This window comes from Microtus ochrogaster, chromosome 8, assembly GCF_000317375.1.
Source record: "Microtus ochrogaster isolate Prairie Vole_2 chromosome 8, MicOch1.0, whole genome shotgun sequence".
NCBI lineage: Eukaryota > Metazoa > Chordata > Mammalia > Rodentia > Cricetidae > Microtus > Microtus ochrogaster.
Genome location: NC_022015.1, coordinates 69,260,194 through 69,270,858, shown reverse-complemented (window position 1 = coordinate 69,270,858; position 10,665 = coordinate 69,260,194). Strand labels below are relative to the sequence as shown.

Below are 10,665 nucleotides of genomic sequence, written 5' to 3'. Positions count from 1 at the left end.
GTAGACCAGGCTGGTCTCGAACTCACAGAGATCCACCTGCCTCTGCCTCCCGAGTGCTGGGATTAAAGGCGTGCGCCACCACCGCCCGGCATAAATAAATCTTAAAAAAAAAAATCCTCTCCCAAACAAAACACCTGGTTCCTAAAGTTTCTTTTTTTCCCTTTTTCTTTTTTTTCTTTTTTCTTTTTTTTAGCATTTTTTGCTTCATGTTTAAATCCATATTGTCTTGAATTAAAAATATTATTTGTTAACTGCTTCATATATTTATATAATTTTGATCATATCTATCCTCATTACCCTCAATTTATCCCATTCCTCTTGAACATCTTATTTCCCACCAGAATCCCCTCACTTTTCTACCCCTTTCTCTCTGTGACCTCCTGAGTTTAATTAGGGCTGTTAGTGTGAGCATGGGTGAGGATTTATTTACCAGAGCATGGGCCACTTGCATTGACTACAGCACTGAAGAACTGTCCACTGCAAGACAGCTTCTCTGACCAAGGCTAAGAGCAGCACAATCTATGGGAATGGACATAAATCGTTAGAAGGCAACACGACAGCATGTTCATTTAGCAAAACAATAGCAGTAGGTTCCTCCTAGGGCCCGTGTCCTTCCTATGTGGAAAAGGGTTCAAATCAGAAGACAGTTGTCTACTTCCTTAAAGTCATGTTGCTGTGTTCCCAGGGTCATATCTTGCCTGGCATGTCAGCATTGGAGCATGCAGGGTCATAGGTTAAGATGCTGGTGATTTTTCTTTCCCATCAGCCTATATACACCTTCTGAGCAGTATGAAATCTAGCTGCAGGGAAGAAGCTTCCAGCCCAGTTCCAACCTAATGTCTCTTAAGTCTTACAACCAAGGTGTGTGGTGTTTAACAAAACAATCTATTAGCAATAGCTTTTATTGTTCTGTGGCCTCTGACCAGTGGGAAGTATCCCACATCTGGCTCTGGGGTTTTCATTTAATAACCTGTGCTGGACTAGAGAGATAGTTAAGGAAGTTTGGTTCCCAGTACCCATGTCAGGTGACACACAACCACCTATAACTCCAGTTCCAGAGGATTCTATTGACTGTGGCCTCTGGGCCACTGCGTGCATATAGAGTACATACTCACAAGCACATACATATACACACATGAAAAAAATCTTAAAAAAATGTGGCTTCTGGAAGCTGGAATTTATTTTTTATGTATGTTGTAGAGATTACCCCTCCTCCGTATTATAAACACACCAGTCTATGCGCTTGTATTATGTGATATTTCATTCGCTATAACCTGCAATGTAGAAGTGAGGGGAAACTGCTGTTGACTTCATCAGAGACTGGCAAGTACAAGTAGCTAGTCTCGTTTTTAATTCTGGTTTGTTCCTCCTTACAGAACAGTGCTCAGAGTCTCAGTAAGTACTGCCTTTCAGACCCCATAATATGTCCTTGTGCCTCCTACATGCCTGGAATTTGTGTAGGCTGCACAGGGACCAGAAAGGAGAGTTCTTTGTCACAGCAGGAGAAAGCTTTGTCCTCTCTCCTGCACTTAGCAATGCCTCATCAGAAGCTTTCGGCGTTTATGTAAGAAGTTTAATTTTTCTTGAACTTGGGTTTACTTAGTTTTACACTTTTGTTGACTAGGATGTTGTCTTTCTTAGTACTAGAAATGTCTAAATGTCTTATGATAAACACATTCTTTGATGCTGTTAGCTTTGTGTTGTGGAAGAAGTGATTAGTGGGCTTTGTAATGTGGGGAACCTCTTACAACTATCTTCCATGTCTTCAACTTTGTAATGTGGGGAACCTCTTACAACTATCTTCCATGTCTTCAACTTTGTATTGTGGGGAACCTCTTACAACTATCTTCCATGTCTTCAACTTTCTTCCTTCTTAAATTATTTTTGTCTCCAAAGACCTTGTACCAGGTGCTCCATTCGGAAAAGGTGAGGAAGAGGCTAAAAAATAATTTGCTTACAGAAAAGTGTGGCATAGTGAGAGTGAATGAACATGGGAGGAGAGTGGGGTGGGCACAGAGGGTAGAGTGAGTGAGATGATTTATGCCTCACTTACACATTAGGACTTCCAGTGGATCTTTTTTCTAAGCCATTTTTTAAAAAATGTATACAATGTTCTCCTGCATACGTGCCTGCCAGCAGAGGGTACCAGACCTCATTATAGATGGGTGTGAGCCATCCTATGGTTGCTGGGAATTGAACTCAGGACCTCCGAATTAACCTCTGAACCTTCTCTCCAGCCAGTTTGTTTTTTCTTTAGGCAGCCTTGAACCTGCTCAAGGCTGTTTAGGGGAAGCATTTTTTTTTCAGGGTGTTAAAAAGGAGGAGGGCCTTGCATTTCTAATCTGTTTTCAAGTGTGTATGTTTGATCCAATTTAGTGCTGGAAGGGTCAGCAGTGGGAGAAATCTTAGTCTTAACCAGTCATGCTCTTGAATCTGTAAGCTTTTACATGTGTACATGTTTCTACTTAAAGACTATGATGTTATATGTTTTATATATATTAATGCTAGAGATAATTTGGTCTGAAACCAGTTATTCCCTTTTAAGGGGATGTGAGTTACTTTGATTAGACAATCATAAGGTTATTTTTCTTGTGCTTCTGCATTTCTTGATTTGTTGTTGCTGTGGTTACTTCTTATTGGCAGGGATTATAAACATTACTTCCATAGTGACTCTTGTTTCTTTCCTGTAATAACTGACACTGAAAAAAAGGAACTGTTGACAAACAATTAAAATGAAGTTGCTTCTCCTGCCTTCACTGCCAAGCACGAGGGAGGCAGAGGCAAACAGATCTCTGAGTTCAAGGTCAGCCTGGGCTACACACAGAGTGAGTTCCAGGACAGCCAGGGCTACCCAGAAAAAAAACTCTTAAAACCAAAACCAAAAGAAACCAAACAAAAAAACCAGAAAACAAAAAAGAAGTTGCTTCTGATTATAGTTGTACAGTTTTTGAATGTCTGAATGTACACAGGAAAACAGTCAAAGCTAGTGTAAAAGGTTGAGGAGATGAGCTTCTAAGTGTTGTAGTCAGTGACTTGAGAACATAGAGATTTAAATTCTGATTCGATTTTCTTAAAAAATTTTTATTGCCGGGCGATGGTGGCACACGCCTTTAATCCCAGCACTCGGGAGGCAGAGGCAGGCGGATCTCTGTGAGTTCGAGACCAGCCTGGTCTACAGAGCTAGTTCCAGGACAGGCTCCAAAGCCACAGAGAAACCCTGTCCGAAAAACCAAAAATAAAAAAATAAAAAAATTTTTATTTTTTGTGTGTGTGTGTGTGTGTGTATGTGTGTGTGTAGGTGAGAAGACAATTTGTGGGAGTTGATTCTTTCCTTTCTTGTAGTTCCTAGGGATCAAACTCAGGTTGTTAGGCATGGTGACAAGTGCTTTTACTGGTTGAACCATCTTGCTGGCCCTAAATTCCTACATGATATAGTAAAAGACATTTAGTAACTACCCACTGAAGATTGGGGCTGTTAAAATTACGCAATATTGTTTTTCAAGGAAGTACAGATGAACTTTGAAGTTTACTTATCTGCATCTTGTTTTCATTGTGCTGTTATTAAAAATTATCAGGCAGGCTGAGGAGGTGGCTCAGTAGTAGAGCATGTCTAGCATGACTTCGTCCTGGCTTTAATGCCCAGTACCACAAACAAAATTTATTACCTGGGTATGATAGTTTACACCTGTAATCTCAGTATTTGGGAGGTTGAGGCAGTAGGGCTACAAAATGGGTTTCAGAGCAGCTTGGTCTAGAGAATGAGACTATCTCAAAAATCAACACACCAAACCAAACCAAACCAAAACAACCAACCAACCAACCAATCCAACCAACCAAAATTGGGGATGTTGCTGGAAAGAGTACTTATCTAGAATGCAAAATCCCAATACCAGAAAGGAAGATCATATCAGTCATGTTAGAAAGATACGTTGTTGATCAGATCTGTTTAATATTTAGAGGCATTGCTTTTCCTGGAACAGTACTTGATAGCCTGGGTGTAGTGGACATTTTATTGTGGAAGTATTTGTATGAGTCAGGCGAGCTTGACTTTACTGCAATATGATATGTTGTCCTATATTCATCTGCTATATAATTGATGACTATGTATGTATATGATAAGGATTGAACGAGCTATTAGAGATAATAGATGGTAAGTACAATCAATGATATGTGTGCTATAGGAAATGGATTAGTATAGTTCTTATTTTTATTACTTTAATTTAATAATAATAATTATAATTATAAATTTTTAGACGTCTTGTAAAAATTTGTTTCAGATCCCCCTGGAACTGCAGTTATAGGCATTTGTGAGCTACCTGACATGGGTGCTGGTAACCAAACCCAGGTCTTTGGAAGAGTAGCAAATGCTTTTAAACTGCTGAGCCGTCTCTCTAGTAATTAACTGCATTTTGAGTCAGGATCTCATCGCATAGGCTGATCTTCAGCTCCCAGTCTTCCCACATCAGCCTCATGGAGAATGCTGCGATTACGGTCATGTGCCACCATGCCCAAAATAGTTATTTTTTTTAATTTAACATTTAAAAACATTTTTGACACTTATTTGTTTTGTGTGTGTTTGTGAGTATGTGTACCAGAGCACGGATGTGGCGATCAGAGGACAACTGGTAGGAGTCAGGGGTTAAACTCAGGTTATCAGGCTTGGCTGTCTCACTGTCTCAACAATTTAGTTCTTAAATATGAGGATCAGGGCCTTGTAGAGAAAAACCTTCTGAGCAAGAGTTAGATAACTTGTGAGTTAGAGGCCTCCCTGAACAGAAAGATTTAAAAGTAAAAGTGGGTTTGAGATATAGTAGTGCAGTGTCAGAGAGCACTTGACTAGCACATAGAACTACTAGCTAAATGAATAAACAACTAAAACCTGTCCGTGGGCCTCCGCCGACGCTGGACTAATGCATAGCTTTATGTAGCCATAAACCTCTTCCATTCTATAAATGCTTTGGCTTTGAAGATCAGATTCCAAGGTCAGCTGCTTCTGTTGGAGGAAGCAGCCTGTTAGGAACCCTCTGCTGTGTTTAGACTCAGGAACTGCAGAACCCTTGGGGTAGGAAGTAAAAAACACAAAAAGCCTTCTGTTTGATTTTTTTTTCTTCCAGTGATGCCATCTGCAGTTTTGTCATTTGCAATGATTCTCCTCTTCGAGGTCAGCCTGTTATCTTCAATCCTGACTTTTTTGTGGAGAAACTCCGACATGAGAAACCAGAGATGTTCACCGAGTTGGTGGTCAGCAACATCACAAGACTTATTGATTTGCCTGGAACTGAGCTGGCTCAGCTGATGGGGGAAGTGGACCTTAAGTTGCCTGGTGGGGCTGGCTCAGCCGCAGGGTTCTTCAGATCTCTAATGTCACTCAAACGGAAGGGTAGGTCTTATGTCTGTGAAGGGCAGTTTTAGCTGCTGAGTGGGCTTTACTCTCATTTTAAGTTTATGTAATCTATTTGTGCCTGTTTGTTTGTATGTATGCCAGGTATATGCTGATGACCATGAAAGCCAGAGGATGGTGTCAGATACCCTGGAACTGGAGTTATAGGCAGTTGTGAACTGCCATGCCAGGTCCTCTGCAAGAGTAACAGTGCTCTTAACTGCTGAAGAGAGCTTCTGCACTGTGCTTTATCCCTTTACATTTGCCCCCTTACTGGGAAGTTGTAATTATCCTAAAGCATTTGTTGGTCTTTTTCTCTCATTTTCATTGGAACTTTTAAAAAATTATCAAACTGTCTAGATGAAGAAATACTTAAACCTGGCATGGTGATGCAAATCTTATAATTGCAGCATTTGGGTGGTTGAGGCAAGAGGATCTGAAATTTGAGGGCAGCTTGGCACATTGTGAAATGCTGTCAGAGAGAGAGAGGAAGAAGAGAGGAGAGAAGGGAAGGGGAGGGGAAGAAAAGGAAAGAGGGAGAGAAGATTATATATATTATATATATTCAGTGTCTGAGAGAGAATATGATTAGTTTAGGTAGTTATCAAGGGCATCTTAATTTTCATGCCCTATGAATCTCTCTCTCTCTCTCTCTCTCTCTCTCTCTCTCTCTCTCTCTCTCTCTCTCCCTCCCTCCCTCCCTCCGTCCCTCCCTCCCTCCCCCCCTCTCTGAGTTGTTCTCTCATTCTGTTGCCTACGCAGATCCCACGAGGCTCAAATGATCGTCTTGCCTTAGCCTTTAGAGTAGCTGGGACTACAGGAAAGTACTGCTCTAGTAAGTTAAAATGATAGTAGAGAAAATAAAGTGACATAGCAGGATAGTACAGTCAAGGAAGCCTGAACATTTTTTTTTTGTTGTTGTTGTTCTACTGAAGATGAACTCAGGGCTACATCCATACTAGGAAATCTTTTTACCACTGAGTTACATAGTTAACCCCTACCAAAAATAAAACAAAACAAAAAAACAAAAAACAAAACAAAACAAAATATAACTAAAAAACTATAGCTGGATATTGTGGCATATTGTGGCATACATCTTTAGTCCCAGCACTCACAAGACAGAACAGAATGATCCTGTGAATTTGAGACCAGCCTGATCTACACAGCAAGCTCCAGGATAGCCAAAACCTCATAAAGAGACCCAGTCTCAAAAATCAAAATAAATAAATAAAATGAAAAAAAGCTACAGTAGTTCACAAATGTTTTCATTTTATGGACTGCTTTGATAAAGTAGGTCCTTCCAAAAAAGCTTATCTAGCAGTAAGTGGTAGCCCTGCTCTGTGTGTATGCATATGTATGTTTCTGAGAATTCTATACATGCATACAATTGTATTTTGATCCTGTCTGCCTCTATCCCTCCAACTTCCCCTGGCCTCCCTCATGTATATCCCCATCTGAGCTTCATGTTCTCTTTCCTTCTTTTCTTTCAGTTTGTTTATTTTTAGATGATCTCATGTGTAGCCCTGACTGGCCTGGAACATGCTACATAGACAAGGGTAGCTTTGAACTTACCAGAGATCTACCTGCCTCTGTTTCCCAGCATTGAGATTAAAGGTGTGTGCCACCTTGCCCAACTCGTGCCCCCCCCCCCCCCCCAGTTTTTCTCTGTGTAGCCCTAGCTGTTTTGGAACTCATTCTGTAGATCTGGGTAGCCTGAACTCAAGAGCTCTGCCTTCCTCTACCTCATGAGTGCTGGGGTTAAAGGCATGCACCACCACTGCCTTGTTCTTTTTCCTTTTTTAATAACCCACAGAGACTAATTTGTGCTCCCTGCATGCACACTGGTTTGGGAACATGAGGAATTTCCCAGTGGCTACACAGCAGCCATCAACTGCAGTAGCTCCTCAGCTAGGGTGGAGCCTGTAAAGCTGACTGGCTTGATCTTGTGCAGGTCTTCTGCGGGTAACCATACTTGCCGGGACTTCATAGGTACGATGCCTGTTTCATGTCTAGAATAGAGCATGTCACAACCTTCCTCTCCACCCCCTGATTCCTACTTTTTTTTTTTTTATCCCCTTCTATTTCATGTTCTTTGAACTTTTGGGGGAAGAATTTTGATATTGATATCCCATTTAGGGTTGAGTACTCACAACCAACTCTTCAAAGCTTTGTGACCATTACGAGTCTTTACATTAACTGAGGCCCACTCGGAAAGGAAGGTGTTCTGACTGAAGTTGAGAGCAGCTCACATCTGTAGCATAAACTTTTAAAGACAGTTTTGCAATTTAGCAAAACAATGGTAGGTTGCCCCTGAAGGCCTGTGGGCCTCCCCAGCCATGGGCTTTTGACCAGACTTACAGTACCAGGTATAAATTCACTCCTGGAGAGCAGGCCTCAAAGCCAACAAGAAGTGTAGAGTTCTGCTTTTTTACTCTTTTTAATAATTCATTTATTTTAATGTACATTGATGTTTTGCTTGCATGTGTGTCTGTGTGAGGGTGTTGGATCCCCTGGAATTGGAGTCACAGATAATAGTGAGCTGCCATTTGGGTGCTGGGAATTGAACCTGGATCCTCTGGAAGAACAGCCATCTCTCCAGCACTGGAGCACTACTTTCGATAAGATATTAAAGAAGTCCTGTTTTATCTTATTAAGTATTAAGAAAATCATTAAGGCAGGATGAAACATTTAAATATTAAAAGATCATATCCTGTACCAACTCTAATGAGTAATTGTCATGACTTCACAATCATGGTTCAGGTTCTTATTTTGTTAGTTTTTAAATATAATCTCAATGTGCTAGGCATTATTTTTTAAATAATGAAAAGTCTTGTTCTCTAGGAATTTATGATCCGATACTGAATTTAGAGAGAATTGACTTGACAGTTGCTCTGACAGCATTTTTGGGTGTGTTTCTAGTTTTTTTTTTTTTTTTTTTTTTTTTTTGGTTTTTCGAGACAGGGTTTCTCTGTGGTTTTGGAGCCTGTCCTGGAACTAGCTCTGTAGACCAGGCTGGTCTCGAACTCACAGAGATCCGCCTGCCTCTGCCTCCCGAGTGCTGGGATTAAAGGCGTGCGCCACCATCGCCCGGCCTGTGTTTCTAGTTTTTATTTGTAAACGAGGACTGCACTTTGGTTTCTTGGCTGCCTACACCCAAAAAAATTACACAAAAACTATATTAATTACAACACTGTTTGGCCAATGGCTCAAATATTGCTAACTAGCTCTTATATCTTAAGTTAACCTATATCTATTATTTATATTTTACCATGAGGCTCGCAGTTTGCTACCTCACATCTTGCTTCTTGGGCGGCTACATGCGTCTCCTGACTTCACCTTCTTCCTGTATTCAGTTTAGTTTTCCGGCCTAGCTCTATTCTGCGCTGCCATAGGCCAAAGTAGCTTCTTTATTAAACAATGGTAATAAAACATATTCACAGCATGAAGAGGGGAATCCTACATCATTTAGTCTTGTTTTTTTTATTTTTGTTTATCAATCTTGTGAAAACATTGAATGAAAGTAGAATGCTTGAATGCTTTTAAAATCATGGTGTTTGGGCTGGTGAGAAGACTCTGCAGATAAAGGCACCACTGCCAGCCTGACCTTGAGTTTGAGTTCCAGGACCCCAGAGTGGAAGGGAAGAACCATCTTCCATAAGTTGTCCTCTGAACACCATGTTTGTCATGCCCCTGCCCCCGAATAAATACATATGCTTAAGTACATTATACAATAAATAAATAAATACTTTACATCGATGGCCTTGTACTCTTTATGTAATACAGCCCTGTCCTATGATATCTTTTTTTTAGAAAAAGGAGTGGTATTTGGATCTCCACTGACAGAGGAAGGCATTGCCCAGATATACCAACTGATTGAATATCTGCACAAAAGTAAGACTACTCAAAGCTTCAATAGTCTGTGTTTAAGGAAGAATCGCCAGGTTTCCTTTGAGAGTTGACTGATGGGTTAGTAGATGCCAACTACTACTCAGCAACAAAGAATTGAACCACTGATTTTCAGGTGGTAGATTTTAAAAATACACTTCCTTTTGAATTTCATGTCAATTATTGATTTGTTTTGCTTTCAAAGATGTAGATAAATTAGATAATGTCTATGAAACCATAAATACCTCCTAGACAATTTTGAAGAATTCCTTGTGCCTAAAGAATTATGAGATTTATTCAAGAAGCATCATAGTTCCATCATCAGAATTCTGTGATTAACATATACTCGTCAGTTAATTCTCATTTATTTTATTTTATTTATTTTTTTCGAGTCAGAGCTCATTGAGTTTTTAGTAGTCCTGCGAGTCATGTCATTGTTCTAAGAGCCCAGCATAACCAAGAACATGTAAAATGTGGGGTTTTTGTATGACTTGATATGCCAGTTGTTTACCAATCAGGCATACCTTTTGACTTACGGGGTGTGAGACGCTGTGCGGGGGAGCACAAAAGAGATTGTGGACTTAAGTCTTGAAAGGGTTGGAGGCGTCTGGATTTGTGTGTATGTGTGTGTGTTTTAAGTTTTTAAGTGTTTTATTTTTTGGCAAGAGATGTGATTAAAAGCATAATTACCCATCAGGGTTTTAGAATGGGGAGATTGTAGGTTTTCAGCTTATTTGTATAATGAGAATTCCTGGCTTCCTTCAGCCCAGCTGCCGTGTGGATGTGCCCTACTGGAGTACAGGGATGTTTGTGCAGCTTGTTGTGGGTCCCATTTATTCCTTTGCCTGGCTCTGAAATGGGGATGCACAAAGATGGAGAAACATGGACAGGCTTCTTCCCGATCAAACAATGTGTCTGTCTACCTCTCTTTTGAAATCTCCTTACACGAGCTTAGAGCCTAGTTGGAAGGGAGCAGCTTATTTGGAATGACCTAAGTTTTCAGGAGTCTCTTAGCTGCAGGGTGATCTCTTAGAATTCTGAGTCACACAATAATGCAGAGGTTCTAGGTTTATTCTTGGCTGAAAGAAACAGTTTATAGGAGCCACAAACGCCCATAGATGAGCTCAACTCTTTGAGAGTCTGTGAGGAACAAGGATAAAGGGATCTTGAGATTTGCTTTTCTTTCATTTTACTTTTCAAGCTTCTTTTTTTTTTTTTTTGACTATTGATTGTGTTAAATTCGTTATTCAATGGTACCTCAGGAGGATGAATGACCTTTGCAGGACTTCTTTTCAGTTTGAGTCATTTCTAGGTGCTCGGGGAATTTTAAGCTTCTCTAGAAATATTGACAAAATCTTGTTTAGCAGGGGTGCTGTGGAAGGTCTTTAAAGGGAAGTCGT

The 10,665-nt window shown here is 40.4% G+C and overlaps 1 protein-coding gene across 1 annotated transcript in view; it reads left to right on the top strand.

The window, feature by feature from the left end:
* Nucleotides 1-10,665, top strand: part of Arhgap19 (Rho GTPase activating protein 19) — a 44,744-nt gene that overhangs the window by 13,846 nt on the left and 20,233 nt on the right. Inside the window, exons 2-3 of the mRNA XM_005352278.2 lie at nt 5,115-5,380; nt 9,191-9,271. Of these exons, the coding sequence (XP_005352335.1) occupies nt 5,115-5,380; nt 9,191-9,271 (347 nt within the window). The remainder of the gene's footprint in view (nt 1-5,114; nt 5,381-9,190; nt 9,272-10,665) is intronic.